The 19346-nt window shown below is 49.4% G+C and overlaps 1 protein-coding gene across 3 annotated transcripts in view; it reads right to left on the bottom strand.

Moving 5' to 3' along the window:
• Positions 1–15617: 15617 nt before the first annotated feature.
• OXNAD1 (oxidoreductase NAD binding domain containing 1) overlaps positions 15618–19346 on the bottom strand; it is a 52908-nt gene continuing 49179 nt past the window's right edge. For 2 of the 3 annotated variants that reach the window (XM_061425186.1, XM_061425192.1), the window contains 3 exons: positions 17719–17961; positions 16848–16956; positions 15618–16173 (listed from right to left, as the gene is read on the bottom strand). In XM_061425186.1, coding sequence (XP_061281170.1) covers positions 16019–16173; positions 16848–16956; positions 17719–17961 — 507 coding nt within the window. In that variant the 3' untranslated portion in view covers positions 15618–16018. Of the gene's footprint in view, positions 16174–16847; positions 16957–17718; positions 17962–18354; positions 19098–19346 lie in introns of those variants that run through there. The other variant, XR_009737971.1, reaches the window with a different exon arrangement.

Raw genomic sequence — 19346 nt, 5'->3', positions numbered from 1 at the left:
AAGCTTTTTCATTTCATGAGGTCCCATTTCTTTATTTTTATCTGTCTCTGACTAGGAGATGGATCCAAAAAGGTCTTGCTGTGATTTACATCAGCGTGTCCAGCCTATATTTTCCCCTAGTTTTATTTAGTAGTATCTAGTTTTACATTTAGGTCTTTAACCCATTTTGAGTTTGCTCCTGTGTCTGGTGTTAGAGAACGTTCTAATTCCATTCTTTGAAACACAGCTGCCCAGTTTCCCCAGCAGCGCTTATTGAGGAGCTTGTCTTTTCTACCTTGTGTATACACTCTCGCCTCCTTCCACATCGATTAACTGACCGCAGGTGCGTGGGTCTATCTCTGTCCCACCCCACTGACACTTGCTTTTGTGCCAGGACCACACTCTTTTGACGACTGCAGCTTTGTAGTGTAGTCTGAAGTCAGCCTGGCTTGTCCGGGTCTGCTCTTCTTTCTCAAGATTGCTTTGACTACACAGAGTGAAAGAATATGTGTACAAGCTTCCATACGAACTTTAAAATGTTTTGTTCTAGTTCTGTGAAAAATGCCATTGGTAGTTTGACAGGAATTGCATTGAATCTGTAGATTACCTTGGGTAGTATGGTCGTTTCGACAGTGTTCATTCTTCCAGTCCAAGAAGACATTTTTCATCTGTGTCACCTTCAGTTTCTTTCATCCGTACCTTATAGTTTTCCAAGTACAGGCCTTTTGCCTCCTTATGTAGGTTTATTTCTAGGTGTTTTATTAAGATCGTTTTTAAAATAAAAGATAGTTTTAAAGAAGATGATTTTTTTAAAGTTATTTTAAAATGACATTTTCCACACTTATACTCACAAATACCTACACAGTATTTTGGTTTAGTAAGAATGTTACCTCTTAGCTCATATCTTGGAGGATCACAGCTCTTGAAAAATAAGCTCCCAAAGTAGCAGGCTGGGACAGAAGCCACACACATTCTTACAGCTCTGAGAGGCACAGGATACCAGCTGCATCATTAGGTGGATGCCTTAGATCACAGAGCGGGGTATGTTTTTCAATAATTAGATGACATCTAAGTGGGCAGAATTTGTTATGGAAAAATAGTTACAGGTGAATGTAGCTAATCTGGATTCCTCGGGAGTGTGGCCCCAGCACAGGGAACAGTCTTGTTTGGCGGGCTGCTGCGCATTCCCGCTGGAATGCTGCTGCACATTCCCATCTGGTCTACCTTGGGCGGGGCCCAGACTGGCTGTACCTTGGTCTCTGGGGGAGCTTAAAAACCTCAGGACTTCCCTGGAGGTCTGGTGGTTGACTCTGTGATCCTGATGCAGGGGCGTGGGTTCAGTCCCTGATCGGGGAACTGAGATCCCACAAGTTGTATAGCCAAAAAAAAAAAAAGATCTCTGACACCTGGGCCCCACCCCAGAGACCAGAGGGTTGCCCCTGGGGAGTGGCCAGGGCTTGGGATTTGCAAACCGCAGCCCCCCATCCCTGCAAGTTGGTGCAGCTGAGGGTGAGATGTGTGGCCACAGGATGGCTATGAGCTGACTCCCAGCTTGTTCCTTGTGAAATGAGACATTTCTGACGAAAGGTGAATAAACCCCTAAATCCCACTCCCTCCCTCCTGCACATGCCTGGTAAATGTGGGGATTTCTGAAGGGAATTTTACGTTGCCAAGGCCGCCAGTGGGGGACAAGGCCGTCTTTGGCATTGCCAAGGCCCCGGGACTAATGCAAGTCACAGGATTTGGTGAGAGGCCTGTGTGCGCGGAGCTCCGCCTCTAAGGCTGCAGCTGTCACTGCGGGCCTGGAAGGAGTGGGGTGTTTTGAGGTGATTGAGTGACGAAGGTGGGGAACCAAGTAAGTGCTGTGGGTTCCTGATGCTCAGCCATCTCATCCCAACAGAAGCTCTGTGACAACGCTGATAGTCTTAGCATATTTGTTGTTGACTAGTCACTCAGTTGTGTCCAATTTGGCAACCTCATGAATGTAGCCTGCCAGGCTCCTCTGTCCATGGGATTTCCCAGGCAAGAGCACTGGAGTGGGCTGCCATTTCCTCCTCCAGTGTATTGTTAGTGGTCTGTAAGTAACCAGACAGTGACCATCAGACCAGTCGTTGAGTTTTTTCATACCTCTAAGTGGATTATACTTTATTTTTTTTTTTTAATTTTATTTTATTTTTAAACTTTACATAATTGTATTAGTTTTGCCAAACATCAAAATGAATCCACCACAGGTATACATGTGTTCCCCATCCTGAACCCTCCTCCCTCCTCCTCCCCATACCATCCCTCTGGGTCGTCCCAGTGCACCAGGCCCAAGCATCCAGTATCGTGCATCGAACCTGGACTGGCAACTCGTTTCTTACATGATATTTTACATGTTACAATGTCATTCTCCCAAATCTTCCCACCTCTCCCTCTCCCACAGAGTCCATAAGACTGTTCTATACATCAGTGTCTCTTTTGCTGTCTCGTACTCAGGGTTATTGTTACCATCTTTCTAAATTCCATATATATGCGTTAGAATACTGTATTTATGTTTTTCCTTCTGGCTTACTTCACTCTGTATAATAGGCTCAGTTTCATCCACCTCATTAGAACTGATTATACTTTAGAGTCATGCTTCAGGGGGCCGGCTTTGAGAGGACATCAGGAGGAGACATTCTAACTCATTTCTTATGAAGTATGTTTGATCAGTAATCTAAACATATTAATCACAGCCCCGCTAAACCACAAATCCTCCTAGTTGAGGATGAGCTCTCAGAGGGAACAGTGGGACGTTACTGGTAGGAACATGTTGTGAAGCTCATTGCCCACACCCAGAGCAGGGCTGTCCTGCTGGGCTCACCCGAGCAGGCCGAGAACTGCAGTCAGGGTTAAATATGACCTTGTGACAGGGCTGGGGAGGGGGCGAGGAGGGGGCTGGGGGCACAGGCGGCCTGGAAGCACCCCTGCGGAGAGGCTGGCACCGCCTGGGGAGTCTGGGTTTCCTGTACCTGCTGCCAGAGTGATGGCATCCCGTCAGATCAGCAGGACCTGCCAAGCCATAGACTGGCTTCTGAGGCAGTGTTCCCCAGGTTTCTGTTGCCAAACATCACTTCTGCAGCCAGACCACAGTGAATGGTCCCCGAGCTGCGGGCCCTGCGCCCGCCAGGCGCTGGCTGCCCCCAGCCCTGCATGACCAGCCTCTGTGCGTTTACCTGGGCCCGAGGGCTCAGACCATTCACTTTTCTGGACTTACGGCTTTAAACCCCTGTGCTGGGTGCTGGGGGGACGGAGCCAACCCCTGCTCCCCTGGACCTCACGGCCCCCCCAACAGCTGCACGGGGTGGTAACTGTGCTAACGTGGGCCGCAGAGCTCGGTCAGGTGTGAAGGCGAGCGCTGGACAGGGCTGTGGAAAAGGTGAGCCCTGAGGCCAGGTGAGTGGTCCGCGGGGAGGCAGTGTGCCTGGTGGTCCAGACGAAGGGCATGGATGCTGGGGCCGTGTTGCTGGATAGAAGCCTGAAGGCCACTTCCCAGGTGTGGGGTCTGGGTAATGCGGGTATGACAGCTGTGAGGATGAAGTGAATACATGCAGAGCTCTTGGAGAAAGGCTGACACACAGCAGGTGCTGCATAAACGTCAGCGAGGAGGAGGAAGCTGGGAGCGGGCTCTGGAGATTTCGCAGCTGACCGGAGAATGAAGAGGCCCTGAGACTACCCCTCATGCTAGAAACAAGAATACTGTCTTTTTTTCACATTTTTTTTTAATGTGGACCATTTTTAAAGTCTTTATTGAATTCGTTACAAGTTACTTCTGTCGTTTGTTTTGACTGTTTTGGCTGCAGGGCGTGTGGGAGCCCGGATCCCCCTCCAAGGATCAATGCACCCCTGCGTCGGGAGGCCACATCTTACCTGGTGCAGCACCAGGAACCCCACGCACACTGTCCTACTCAGACATTTCCTCAGAGGAATCAGTACTGCCCTTGTCGAGGACTTCCCTAGAACCTCTCTCCAGGGTTGGTTTGCAGGATTTGAACCACTCATTCAGCATTATTCCACAAAGTCACCAAAATGCAAGTCTCGATCCTTTCCTTAAGACCCAGGGAATATGTCTTTTTAACTTCTGGGGAGGGAGTCAGGATGTTTCAGAGAGTCAGGGAGGCAGCTGGCGGGGAGACTCCAGGTAAGGCATGTGTTTGTACGACTGTTTACCCTGGGTCTGGGGGCAGAGCCTACGTTCTGCCCCCAAATGATTCAACGGGGATGCTGGCGATTTCAGCCACACTGCCCAGTGTCTCAGAAATGGGGCGAAGGGATTCATTCAATCCAGAGACGGTTTAAAACGCAGACCGCATGTTGGCTGACTGGTGAAAGATGCTTTTCATCCTATAACTAACGCAGTAAAACCTACACTGCTGCTGCTGCTAAGTCGCTTCAGTCGTGTCCAACTCTGTGCGACCCCATAGACGGCAGCCCACCAGGCTCCCCTGTCCGTGGGATTCTCCAGACAAGAACACTGGAGTGGGTTGCCATTTCCTTCTCCAGTGCAGGAAAGTGAAAAGTGAAAGTGAAGCCACTCAGTCGTGTCCGACTCTTTAGCAACCCCATGGACAGCAGCCTACCAGGCTCTTCCACCCATGGGATTTTCCAGGCAAGAGTACTGGAGTGGGGTGCCTTTGCCTTCTCCGAAAAACCTACACATCTGTAGTCAAACGTGCTGCTCACTAGTCATTAAACCCAATATGGCTTTGGATTTCTCTGCTGCCTCTAAACAATATAAAAGTCTCAGTGATGGTAAGGAACAGCCTTCATTTATCAGGGTGAGTGTTAAAACGCTCCTTGTAATGGACCCCTGTGTCTGAGTCTCTGCAGTCCTGTACCTCCCCTGTCTCATGGATTCTTCAACAAAAACAACAAGGAAATCATCCTGGAAGGAAGGACAACCAGCAAGCTTGCCAGTTCCTGGACCTGGAAAATGCCTAAGTTGCTGTCTACACCCTCCCTTCCTTGAAGCCGGGGAGCTATCAATTCAGCCCTGTCTCCGTGCAGCCCACCTGAAGCCTCAGTAGGCAAATGTCTGTCAGTCTTCTCTCTTATTAATGGGGATTCCACCGTTTCTCTTGAGCCCCAACTCCAGAATTTAATCAGCGGCAGAGTGCGGGAGTCCTCTACATCAAACCAAACTTCTCCCTTGCTTCAGTCCAAGGCGATTTCGTCTTAGGCTGGAGAGGCAAACCACAGTCACTGTGACAATCAGTCAAGTGCCTGAAGACAGTTAAGCCAGCTTCGGTCATCGCTCATCAGAACGGCCAACCGCAGCGCCAGGGGCCCCTAAGGCCCGCTTTCCGTCATGAGACCGTGGGACGGTAAAGCGGAAAGGGGTTTCAGTTGACAGTCCTACCTGCTTGACGGATGATGGCAGGTCACAGAGATGGGCGTGCGGTGTAGGTCTCTGGACGCCTGGCTCCGCGCTCCTGCCATCAGACCACACTCTATGTACTCCTGCTCTGTAGGCGCCTGACACAGAGACGCTAGTGGGACTTAGGAACCTCACCCAGCGGAACGCTCTGCGATGGGGCACTCCGGTTAGTGGAGTCTGTCTCAGAAGGCGGAGAAGAGCGGACTTCCCTGGTGATCCAGTGCGGGGCTCCAGGCTTCGAACACAGGGGCGTGTGTCCCACCCCTGGTTGGGGAACTAGGATCCCAGAGGCTGCCAAAACACCAAAACCCAGAAACAAGGGGGAGGAGAGCCCACCCTGTGGTGGTGGAAGAGGTTTGGGGACAAGGCCAGGGCGGAGTCTGTGCAGAGGAAAGTCCTCAGACGGGAGGGGAAGAAGGCAGAGTCCCAGACGCCTGGCCTTGTCGCTCGTAGCCGGGTGGACCCGGGCAGGACCTCTAACTACCGACCCTCACCTGCCTCAGAGGGAAAACGGGGAAGCTTCCTTCACACGGCCTGTTGCACAGAAACATTGTCATTTAATGAGACAAACGCCAAGTACTTCTGTGAAGTGAAAGCTGCTCAGTTGTGTCTGACTCTTTGCGACCCCATGGACTGTACAGTCCATGGAATTCTCAGGCCAGAACACTGGAGTAGGTAGCCTTTCCCTTCTCCAGGGGCTCTTCCCAACCCAGGGATCGAACCCAGATCTCCTGCATTGCAGGCAGATCCTTTACCCGCTGAGCCACCGGGGAAGCCCATCTCCAGCGGATCTTCCCGACCCAGGGATTGAACAGGGGTTTCCTGCATTGCAGGTGGATTCTTTACCAGCTGAGGCACAAACTGCCACCAAAACCCAGACCACCACAGAATTCAGGGTATCCCCAGTTACTATTCCTGAAGAAGATGAAAACAATGCAGTAAAGAGAAGGCAGAATAAAGCTAGAGTAATGAAAACAGTGTGATTTCAAAGCAGCAATAAATCAGCAGACTTGGGAAACAGAGCAGTGAGGGGATTTAAGCATGTGATAAAGGAGGAATTTCAAAGCGGGGGGAAAGTGTGGAATATCTGATGAATGCTGCTGAGCAACTGGAGCACTATATGGAAAAAGACAAAATTAATTCCCAGTGGATTAAAGACCTGCAGAAATACCAGAAGAAAGTATATCCATGAAAACCAAGGGAGGGGTTCCCAGGTGGCTCAACAGCAAAGAATCCGCCTGCCAATGCAGGAGACGTGGGCCCGATCCCTAGTCCGGGAAGATGCCACATGCCGCGGAGCAACTAGGCCCGTGGACCATGCCTTCTGAGCCTGTGCTCTGGAGCCTGGGAGCCAGAACCACTGAAGCCCAGTCACCCTAGAGCTCGTGTTTCACAAGAGAAGTCACTGCATGAAAAGCCTGCGCGGTGAGTAAAGAGGAGCCCCTGCTCGCCACAGCTAGGAAAAAGCCCACGCAGCAAAGAAGACCCAGCAAGCACAAATAAGTAATAAATTTGAAAGAAAAAAAGTGGGGGGAGACTGACATACTTTATTACATATACATTTAAAACTCTGGTATACATTATTAAAAAAAGAATTCAGAGACAAGTAGTAGACTGGGAAAAGATATTTCCAATATATATAAGAAAGGATTAGCACTCATTCTATTTTATAAGGAGTTACAAATCAGATATCAAGATGTATAGAAAATGTGAACACACCATTCTCCAAAGAAAAAAGAGAAGTGGCTAAAACACTTAAAGGAGTAAAAATGTTAGAGAGCAATCAGAAAATAAGTTTTTTTTGTTAAAGGCAACTTTCACCCAACTGACTAGGAAAAACCGTATGAAGACTTAGAATATCTAGTATTAGCCAGAGGTAGGGAAGTGGGTACTTTCATACTCCACCACTCTAAATCGACTCGGCATTTTACAAAGCAGTTTAACAATACCAGTCAGTTTTTGATTCAGAAATGACAATTCTAGCGGTTGTAGTTTGTGCACAAAAATCATGGAAAAGTGTGTACGCTGCAAACTTTGTAATAGCCCCAGACTGGGAACAGTCTAGATGTAGGTCATAAGGGCGTGGTAAGGTACATTCCGATGCATGTCCGTAATTTGGAGTGTGTTAATGACATCTGCAAGCACAGATATCTCATGTGTATCCCGTGTTATTATACCATAAACTGTCTAGAAGGGAACCCAGCCAGCTTTTTACACAGAAGTTCATTCCGGGTGAGTGAGTGGCATGGGCGGGGGATGACTTTAGCTTTTCACTTTATGGGGTCACACAGAGTCAGACGTGACTGAGCGACTTCACCCCTTCATATTATTAGATTTTTTATAATCATACTGATCAGGTAATTATAAAGAACAAAGAAATGGACGGAATCTTGGTACACTCAAGCACAGCAAAAGGGGACACGGGGGTGGGATGGAAGAGACCAGCTCAGGCTAAACGGGCCCCGCAGGGTATGGAAGAGCTCAGACAGACTGTATCGAGATGGCTGCTCAACATCCAGGATGGTTCTCGGTTCCTAAGCGCAAAGCATTTTAAAATGCATGCTTTGATCTGACGGTGGTCAGGAGGTATCTTTAAAGGTCATCACCATGCTTGCTTCATATGTGCATATTAGGAAGGCGTAAGATTAAAATACAAGACAGCTCACTATTTCTCTCGAATGAGAGCAGTATACTTCTTTGGCTTTCATTTAAAAGAAAATGAAATAATAGCTCTCAGGTTGAATTATCTGGATAGGATCATCTGCAATACCCAGGAATGAAGGAAATTGCTGTTTTCCATTCAGAAAGTTAAAAAAAAAAATCTCAGGCCAAGGCTGGATGCTGTCTGACACTCCCCACGTGCGTTCACACACTGGTACCGGCACGTGTACCTACCTGCTTGCAGCTCTGCATCCCATGGGAACAGTTCTCCTGAGCATGTCGCCAGAGTGGGCAAAACCTTCCCCATTGCCCCTTCCCACCGCCCCATCACTCCGATGACTTGTCCAGTCAACCACAATCCACAGCTTCCCTCCTTCAGATACGAGTTGCAAAAAAAAATTTCACCCCAAAGCATTTCTGCTTTAAATCATAAAAAAAGGTTTCCCAAAGTATTTAACTTGTTCCTCATGATAATTGTATCTTACATTTTCCTATCTTAAATGTCTAGCACAGTCACAGCACACGTAGATGCTCAGAAAACAACAGCTAAGTTAGTTATCATCCTCTGGAAAAAGGCCAACTGGAGGCCCGCTAAATGGTCCTTTCAGAGGTTTTCATCTAATCAGGCTGTTACCTCCCTCATCTTAAAAAAAAAAAACTAAACTGGTTTGGATAAAAGTATTGCACCAGTTTAACTGTGCTATTGATCCTTAGTCTTGATAAGTAGACCATGGCCATAAAGGTGCTGCCACTCAGGGAGGCTGGGTAAAGGGTATATGGGAACCCTGTGCTCTCTTTGTAACTCTTCTATAAATCTAAAAGTATTTCAAATAAAGTTTGAAAAACAGATATTAAGCAATGAGTAAAATCACATGCTCTTGGGTTGGAATAAATAATACTGTTAAAAACACCATACTACCCAAAGCAATAAATAGCTTTGATGCGATTCCTACCAAATCGCCCATAGCATTTTTTACAGAACTTGGACAAGTCATCCTAAAATTTACATGGAACCATAAAAGACCCAAAAGCACCAAAGCAATGCTGAAGAAAATGAACAAAGCTGAAGGCATAAGCCCCTCGGACTCCAGACAATAGTACAAGGCAACAGTAATCAAAGGGGCGTGACATCGGCACAGAGACAGAGCGAAGGCCAGGAGCAGACGCGCACGCCTGCGCTCCATTAGTCCAGATAAAGGAGGCAAGAGTGGACAGTGGGAAAAGCCTCCTCAGCAAGTGGTGTCTGGAAGGTTGGACAGCGGCACGCAAATCAATAGTTACAGCACACACCCTCCAACCATATTCAGAAATAAACTCAAATAAACTCAGAATAAATAAAATGGCTTAAAGACTTAAATATAAAACATGACCCTGTAAAACTCCTACAAGAGAACACAGGCAAAGCATTCTCTGACATAGATCGTACCATTGTTTTCTTAGGCCAGTCTCCCAAGGCAACAGAAATAAAGGCGAAAATAAGCAAATGGGACCAAATCAAACTTACAAGCTTTTGCACAGCAAAGGAAACCAGAAACAAAATGAAAAGATAATCTGTGGAATGAGAGAAAATATCTGCAAATGATGCAATCAACAAGGGCTTAATTTCCAAAATATACAAACAGCTCAGACCAAATGACCAAAACACAACAATCAAAAAATGAGCAGAAGACTCAGCCACTTCTCCAAAGACATACAGGGCCAACAAACACATGAAAAGATGCTCATCATCGCTAATTATTAGAGAAATGCAAATCAAAACAACAACGAGGTACTGTCTCACGCTGGTCAAAACGGCTAAAGTCTACAAATAGTAAATGCTGGAGGTGTGGAGAAAACAGAACCCTCCTCCACTGCTGGTGGGAATGTAAACCGGTGCAGCCGCTGTGGAGAACAGTACAGAGGTTTCTCAAAAAACTAAAACTAGGACTACCATATGACCCAGCAACGCCACTCCTGGGCATATACCCAGAGAAAATCATAATTCAGAAAGATACACGCATCCCAGTGTTCACTGCAGCACTGTTTACAATAGTCAGGATATGGAAACAGCCTGAATGTCCATCAACAGATGAATGGATACAGAAGGTGCCATGTACACAGAATGGACTATTTCTCATCCACATAAAGAGTAAGCCAGAAAGAGAAAGACAAATATCATAAGCTGTCACTCGTATGTGGAATATAAAATACTACACACACGAACACACCTATGAACAGAGACAGACTCACAAACATAAGATCAAACTTGCGGTTCCAGGCGGGCGGGGCGGAGGGCATGGATGGGGGGTTTGGGCTGAGCAGATACACACATATATAGGATGGATAAACATCAAGGTCCTACTAGACAGTACAGGGAACTGTACTCAGTATCCTGTGATAACCCATAATGGAAAAGAAGGTGAAAGAATATGTAGATGTACAGCCAAATCACTGCTGCACAGTGAAAATAAATGCATTGTAAATCAACTATCAGTTCAGTTCAGTCGCTCAGTCAGGTCCGACTCTTGGCGACCCCATGGGCAATCACTACACGCCAAGCAAATTTTGTGAGTAAAATTTAAAAAAGGAGCTCTTTTGACCCTATTTCCCTTTCCAGCTACCATCCTATCTTTTTCTTTCCCTTAACAGTAAAATTCTTTGCAATTACAGTCGACACTCACTGTAATTGTATTTCCCTCTTAACATCCCTCTTATCACGACCACTGGTGACCTTCCAGTCGAGTCAGTGGCTGCTCATTGGAACCTCGCTGTCCTGTTACTTCAAGCACGATACAGCTGACCAGCCCGTCCTGCCTGAAACACTGTCCTCACGTGGGGCTCCGACACCACTCTCTTCTCATCTATTCGAGCACTTTCTGCAGCTCTAGAAGTGCCAAACCTCATCAACCCTCCACAGCTTACTGAGGGCCACTGACTCAGCCCAGGCAGCCCCAAACAAGCTGGACATTGAAGATCTGAGCACAGTGGATGCAAACAATCAAATGTACAAAAAGCCGAGAGTTCACAGGGACACTTAGAAAAACCTCACTGGTCATTTTGGAGGTTGCTTGGACACCAACTCATAACAGGTTAGTTGGTAAACAAAGGGAAAGAATCAAGCGCTGATCCTGCCTTTCCAATTCAGACTCGTTTCAGGGCAAAGTCAATGAGGGAAAGTTCTTTTTAGAAGAATCATGGGCAATAAATGCGGCAAGATGATAGAAATGGGCAATTAGTCCTTAATGAAATAGCACACAATGATCAACAGCTACTAAGATAACTTGGGTGAAAGGCTGATAGAGAACTTTATACTGGGGGGAATCAGGCTGACAAAAGCTGAACCCACTGACCAATCTTAAAAACACTGAGAGCAGGACAGACGTTAGGTGTCACCTCAGGATGCAACAGAAATACGTAACACCACTTACGACATGGTCTCCCAAAAGAAAAAAAAAAATCTTGAGTCTGAATCTAAATAAGCTCCAGATCTACTTACCAGTTTATGCGACATACAGAGCATAGAGGCCACGTTCAACCACACCGAGAGGGTACCGCGGGTGGGGTTCACAACGTGGGAAAGTCCGCAGGACCACCCGGCTTCTTCAACAAGGTGTCTGGGTACATGTGTGGGCAGGGGGGAGGGGACCGTGGATTGAAAGACGCTCACAAGAGATACCGACTGAATTGCGAGCTGTGGACTTCGCGGCAATGCGGGGAGAACGTAGGGAAAACAGTGCCGGCGCATCTCAGACGACCGTAAGGGGTCGGTGTTACTTGTGCTGCATCATGACAGCTCCCTGGTCATCCTGAGGTGATACGGCTGTTGCATGCCCGAGAATTTACAGGTATGATTTCTAGGGTTAGCTTCAAAATACCCCTGAAACATTAAAACCCAAGAAGTTGAGGACAGACAAAAACAGACAGTGCATGCTGGTCATCAATGACGTTGGTGATGGATGTGTAAGAGTTGACGCTACTGTCTTCTGTACTTTGGTATATCTGCCATTTCCTTCTCCAGGGCATCTTGGCAACCCAGGGAACAAGCTCATGTCTCCTGCATGGGCGGGGGGCGGGGCGGAGGAAGGGGGCGGACTCTTTACCGCGGAGGCACCAGGGAACCCCCGCTAATCCCCGGTGATGCCAGTGTGTGTGCGCGTGTGTGCGGTAGTCGCTCGGCCGTGGCCCACTCCTTGCGACCCCAGGGACAGTAGCTCGCCAGGCTCTGCTGCCCGTGGGATTCTCCAGGCAAGAATACCGAAGCGGGTGGCCACTGCCTTCTCCAGGTGTAACCAATAAATAATTAAGAAACAAAACAAAACGAAGGCCAGTTCATCAGCTCTGGGAAGGCCCTTTCACCCATGTACGAAGCATCTACCAAGTGCCTATCGCACGCTCAGGAGAGCGCTGAACAAGGCAGAGCCCTCCTCACGGGCAGGCTCCAGGCGGCGGAGGAACCCGGGCCGTCTGCCTCCGACATCCTGAGCAGGAAAGCGGAACGCCGAGTCACGCCACGCTCCCGCTCCCGCTCTGCCCTGCCGAGCCCTCCCCGGGGACCTTCAGCCTCGGTGGCGCTATTCTGTCTCACATGCGGGCGCAAGTCTGTGCCCAGACGTGGGTAATTACAAACCAGGGCATCGCGCAGGTCACCGGCCCAGCGCGGGGTGGGGCTGAGCCGCGAACCCAGCGGTCGGCTCAGGGCTCCCCAGCTGCCCTTCTCAGCCACCACGCCAGCAGTCCCAAGGCACCCGGGCTGGGCTTCCCCGAGACGGAGCTAGGAGCTCCCAGAGGGATCCTGACGGGCCTGGCAGGCAAGGGCAAACGGATCTCCTTGAGCAGCGGACCAGAAGCACCGTTCCGTGCTCATCGCCAGAAAGGATGGAGCTGGAAGGGGCTGCCATCCAGGCAGTGGTCACAATCTGGCCCCTCAGGGGTTTATAGACAGTGAGCAAGCAGCTGGAGAGTGAACTCAGGCCGGGAGGCCAGGAGGCCGGGAGGCCGGGCCCTTCCGGGAGGAGGCAAACATTCTCGCCCATGCTTTCCTTAAGCCATGTGCAGCGATGGATCTCGCCCGAGGACTGGCCTTTCTTTAGGAGCTAAGGATCAGACAGCACAAGGTCTTACTCATGGAAATGCTTTTCTTCGGCTCCACGTTAACGACTGTAATTGTAACGAATCTTGCCTGGGGACCTGTTTCTCAAGACTTGTCCCCCTAATGACACAGCAGCAGTCTGCCTCGCCCGGAGACATTGCCCAGAACCCGTTCTCCCTGGCTGGTCTGGGGCCGGTTCTCTCAGGATGTCTGTCTTGGGGGAGGGTCTGGGGGAGCTCTTAGGACCTCGAAGTATTCTTTTTCTCTATTCTCAGCTGTCAGCTGAGAAGTATCCAATGCCCTGCTTAAAACAGTGGGGGTGGGTACTCTTTCTACCCCCTTCTGATGTCCGTGTCAGAAGCTTTATCTTTCACTTCCAATGAACACCTACCCAAGGCTCTCGTGAATGAGAAGGCCTTTGGTCCCAGAGGTGAGTCTTCTCCTCCGGAGACCACGGATCCGGCACCGCGGCTCGCCATAAGCTGTCGCAGGCAGCCTGCCGGGCAGAGCTGGGTGCCCCAGGACGGGCAGCCCTGGTTCTCTGACAACACAGAGCCTGCCCCAGGCCGCGCTGCAGACGCCCCAGCACCCCCACACTGACACAGAAAGGCCCAGGGTGGCCCCTTGCACAGGCATCTCCTCCGGAGGCCCAGCCCGTGGCCTGGACACCCCGGGGCCTCCTGACTCAGGGCTCCAAGGAGCCAGAGCCCCCCGTGCGCCCGCCACTTCCGAACAGTGCTGACCGCTGCCCTGAATGGACTCCGACGTTCCCATCAGGTCACAAGCCCCCCTTTGCTCCTCAGTTCAGTTCAGTCGCTCAGTCCTGTCCGACTCTTTGCGACTCCATGGACCGCAGCACGCCAGGCCTCCCTGTCCATCACCAACTCCTGGAGCTTGGCTCAAACTCATGTCCATTGAGTCCGTGATGCCACCCAACCATCTCATCTTCGGTTGTCCCCTTCTCCTCCCACCTACAATCTTTCCCAGCATCAGGGTCTTTTCAAATGAGTCAGCTCTTTGCATCAGGTGACCAAAGTATTGAAGCTTCAGCTTCAGCATCAGTCCTTCCAATGAATATTCAGGGCTGGTTTCCTTTAGAATGGACTGGTTGGATCTTCTTGCAGTCCAAGGGACTCTCAAGAGTCCACTCCAACACTGTAGTTCAAAAGCATCAATTCTTTGGCACTCAGTTTTCTTTATAGTCCAACTCTCACATCCATACATGACTACTGGAAAAACCATAGCTTTGACTAGATGGACCTTTGTTAGCAAAGTAATATCTCTGCTGTTTAATATGCTGTCTAGGTTAGTCATAACTTTTCTTCCAAGGAGTGTCTTTTTATTTCATGGCTGCAGTCGCCATCTGCAGTGATTTTGGAGCCCCCTTAAAATAGTCTTTCACTGTTTCCACTGTTTCTCCATCTATTTGCCATGAAGCAATGGGACCAGATGCCATGATCTTAGTTTTCTGAATGTTGAGCTTTAAGCCAACTTTCTCACTCTCCTCTTTCACTTTCATCAAGAGGCTCTTTAGTTCTTCTTTGCTCCTAGTGAAATCAAATCTGGTATTGAAATAGCTGACCAATGACCTCTGCTTAAAACATAACAAAATTCAAAACGTCCTAGTCGAGGCTAGCGTGGTGATGCCAGCCATCACGGGGACCCACAGATGAATGATGTGTTTACGCCCTGGAGTCCCCGAGACCTGCCATGGAGAGGAGGAAGGGCCCCCTGCCCTCTCTCCTCAGCTGAGGACTAAACTCTGCATGGTCCCTGCACCTCCCACGCTGGTCTACCTTTCTTCTCAGACCCCATGCACCTCATGAGGTTCTCCAAGAAGCCAGCCGTGGTCCTTGTCACAGAAAGGAGGGCCTGGCCTGAGCCTGGGGACATTTCTCAGATTTTTAAAAATCTACACAAAAATAAGGAGTACAGTCTTCTTTTTAGCAGTTCCACCAGGGAAGCCTCAGACAAGGCTCTCAACTCTCTCCACCCATTCTGGGGACCGCCTCCTGACCCCAGGCTTAGCAAGCACTTAAAATGGTAGCTGCTTTCTTTCAGCCACTCAAAAGCCGTGGTGCCAGGAACAACCCTGGCCACAGAATGAAATATGAGGTAGAGCAGCAGGACTTGGAATCGGCTCTGCACCCCGCGATCAATCCTGAGCACACTTGTACAGCCCATCAAACCCAGACACTGAGGGCAGAATCACAGAGAACACAGCCCTCATCGTCACCTTGGTCCCGGAAGAGAAGCCACCTCACACGTGGAGCGCTGAGACAGACAGCCAAGACATGGGCCTCAGAAAAGGTTTCATCTGAGGAGAAACTCACAGTCAGGATACATACTTAGGATATTCATTAACAGAAGCAAATATGCTGGATGTTCAATACCCTAAAGCAGTTTTCCCAACAGCTTTCTATTTCCAAACCCAACTTTTAACAGTCTGAAGAAATGAGGCTGCAGGCCACAAGAAGGTAAGCTAAGACATTCAACAGAAACCATTCCAAATGATCTCACATTTACGTTTATTCAACAAAAGATACATACGTGGCTGTCAAATAATTTAAAGAGCCTGCATTTCACACACAAAACAGTAGTTTCATATGGGTGAAGGATGTGTCTTTTTTCCCTTGAGAGAAAATATGTATTGACCAATTCAAGGTACACCATGAGATAATCAGTTATTCATAAAAGAAAGTCAATGTAGTAAAAATCAGTTTAATTAATGAAGTTTTTGCAACAAGTTTATCATTTAACTGTCAGCTGCTTTTACTTGTTTCTCCAATTGGGCAGAGTCCACAGCCTTAAAAAGAGAGTGGGCAGAGGAAAATCACGGGCCGAACCACAGAGCGCCCTGTGTGTGAGCCTCGCAGGCCTCATCTGCCTCCTTCTCTCGGCCCCGCCTGCCGCTACCACCACTTCTCAAAGCAGATGTGCTCTCTGGGGACGCGGCTGCTCTCCAGCTCCTTGGAGAAGAAGTCTGTCATGGGAGGTGGACCGCAAATGTAGAACAAGGTCTCTTTCGAAATGTGATCTCTTATCTCCTTCTGCGTTATTCTTCCTTCTGCCGAAAACACAGAATAGACACCAAGTTGAGCCAGATGCGTTTGTACCGAAAGGAGGAAGCACTGACCACAACTTGGCAACAGAGTTTATTTTCAATAACTGGGCCCAGAGGTTGTGCCCCGAGTCATCCACGCATTGGCTCCTGCGGGCGTCCAGGCCGGATCCCAGCTGACAGCGTGTCTCCAGGCTTCCTGAAGCCACAGCGAGCAACGCGGGCAGCCGGTCACCACACACTCTCCAGACAGGGCCGCGCAGCGTGCTGGTCTTTGGGACAGATTCAAAACTGCCTTCAGCAAAGTAACTAAACTGCTTTGTGAGAAATCCTTCCAGGAGGGGAAACCACGAAAAATTTAAATGACTATTCATGGCAAATGGAACTGATTCAGTCAAAGCTGGAGGATAAATTCTCTGTATGCATGTTACAGCAATGACGCAAAGGTCACCTAAAAAATGCAGAAAATAAATTTTTAATATAGGCAGCAGGAGATCTGTATATAATAAGTGAACCCAACTAATCTCTCCTTATGTTTCCATAATGAATCATCTCTCAGTCCCCCAGGTAGTGACATTCCCAGCCAGCAAATCCCAACAATAAAGCATTTACACTCAACCAACTGGTACATCCACACGGCAATGGCATGGAGATGGTGAAAACGCCTTCTGGGGACTCACCCGTGATGTACGGTCTGAGGTCTGCAGTGATTTGTGTCGTCTGTTTTGTAACATGCAAACTGCAGGCAATCTTCTCAGGAAATTCATTTACTAGATCGAGGATATTTTTCTGGAATGTCAAACGTATTTGGTCACACGACAATTTTAAAAAACCAAAACAGATGTGCACCCCCCGGAAGCCGAAGCTCCACTGCCAATTCTGCACACGTCCGCTGCTCGGCTCTCCACTTAAGAGAGGCATTGTTTGCAGCCGGGCAGGCCAGAGCAATCTGAGTGCGGGGGGCTATTTGCCTTTAATTGAAATCTGAATATGCTAACAAGCATATTACTAACTCTCCAGGAGTTTTTGCTTTTTTCTTTTCTCTCAGGCGTGGGCAATTAAGCAGCAGTTTCAGTGACCACAGTTGTGTCTTTTAACTGTTTCTGTTCTTTTGTTTATCCTTGCAGCTGCAAAGCCACCCAGAGTGACAGGCTTCTCCCTCAGAGGGACTTAGTTCCTGCAGATGCAGCTGATGGGGGTTTCACGTATTGAGCTGGGTCACACCTACTCTTGGGGCACCCAGCCCACTCGTAGGCCTCTTGACCCTCTGGGGAGCCCCAGGGGCAGGCTGAATTTTTCTGCTCACCCACCTCCAGACTCAAGCCCGCCAGACCTGCCCTCTTCTGTCACTGCACTGGGAGCCTCCTTAGCACTAGCTTTTTAAATAGTTCTGGGCAGGATAGGATGTGCTGATTAATTCTCTCTTGAACAGGGTTCAGCCTTTCAAGCCTCTGGTTTGAACTGCTGGAGAGAAGAGCGAATGGAGAGAAGAAAGGCCCGTGCCACAAGCATGCTCACGCCCAGCTAAACGAGACGCACACTGCTCCCCACCTTGAACAGGAGCTCGCTGGTGTCTTTTGCGCTGTACAGCAGTCTGACTGTCCCCATCTCATACCCCTGTCCCTTGCTTGCCCGCTCTCTGAGGAGGTCGGCCACGTGCCGCAGGATGGAAAGCAGGGGGTTAATCCCAACACCTCCCGCGATCAACACGAGGTTTCTGGAGGCGTCCGTGGGCTGCGGGTCGAAGAAGAACTCCCCCCCGACTCTCACAGCCACCTCAGAGTCCAGGGTGCACTGCGGGGGACAGAGAAGAGACGTCAGTCCTCTGTGGCAAAGGCCTTACACCAAATGCTCATCCGTAGTAAGGCTGAGTGTCCGCCCCCCGGGGTGTCTATCAGTTTCTAGGCCCATCTTCACTCACTCACAGTGGCTGTAGGGCCATGAACTGATTCTACTCGCCCATCACCCAGGCTGTTGCGCGTCCACCTTCGTGACGCAGGTGGCACAGCTACGCCGGATGGAGACAAGGAGGCCTGCCTCAGGGACTCTGCCACATGCTGACTTTCTGGGTGATGAACTAGCTGGCTTGTGCAGAGGCCCTGGGCCCAGGGGACAGCCTGGAAGCAGGAGGTGAGGACCACTCCCACCCCTGCAGGCAAAGGGGCTACGCCGGGTAAGGACACTTACACCAGGGTGACCATCAGAGCTGCACACGCTGGCTCTCCAGGGGGACCACGCTGCCCCAACGGGGGCATTCTGGAGGGTGTAACCGTGATCTGAGGAACCCAGCTGGCATTTAGAGGGCGGTGCCCGAGATGCCGGATGTGAACTCGGGTGTCCCAAAGCTGCTCCTACTAAGCAAACGGCTAAACCTGCAGGAGATCCGTGGGCCAGTTTCTGCGGGTAGTTTGATGCCAGCCATCTGGGGGGCATTTACACCACAGCAATCAGCAGATACAACAAATGAGGACTTTTTAAAGTCAGAGAGCCGGTCTGACAGCACACTGTGATCTGTAACGCACACAGGCTACCCTGCATGATGTCTTTCTGAACGATCTTCAGGACGTTCATGGAGGTGAAACCAGTTCGCAAGGATCTGAGACTAGACCCTAACTCATTTCATAAAAAAAACCTGAAAGGAGTATTTGCACGGATCTAATGTCACCTGAATCTTCCAGAATGTTACTGCCATGTAGACTGTACGGTACTGTGTCCAAAACTTTACCAAGCATGTTCACTGTTCTAGAAAACCGGATCCGAGGGTGCAGCACGCATGGGTGGTCCTGGCGACAGCTGTGCACCATCTGCATTTGCAGACGTGTATTCACATGCGGAGATCCTACGCTGAGGAGCAGGAGCCTGACTGACTGCTTCAGCCTACCTTCTAGTTTCCTGGGCTTCCCTGGTGGCTCAGCTGGTAAAGAATCCCCCTGCAATGCAGGAGACGTGGGTTCAATCCCTGGGTTGGGAAGATCCCCTGGAGAAGGGAAAGGCTGCCCACTCCAGTATTCTGGCCTGGAGAATCCCATGGAGTGTATAGTCCATGGGGTCGCAAAGAGTCAGACATGACTGAGTGACTTTCACGTCACTCACCATTTTTATGCTGAAGCACAGTCTGATTATGGATCACTTTCCTTTGCTTCTCCTTTGTATTATACTTTATACTATAGACAGCATAT

This window comes from Bos javanicus, chromosome 1 (genome assembly GCF_032452875.1).
Source record: "Bos javanicus breed banteng chromosome 1, ARS-OSU_banteng_1.0, whole genome shotgun sequence".
Lineage (NCBI taxonomy): Eukaryota > Metazoa > Chordata > Mammalia > Artiodactyla > Bovidae > Bos > Bos javanicus.
The sequence above is the reverse complement of the archived record's forward strand: the minus strand, read 5'-3'. Positions and strand labels throughout refer to the sequence as shown.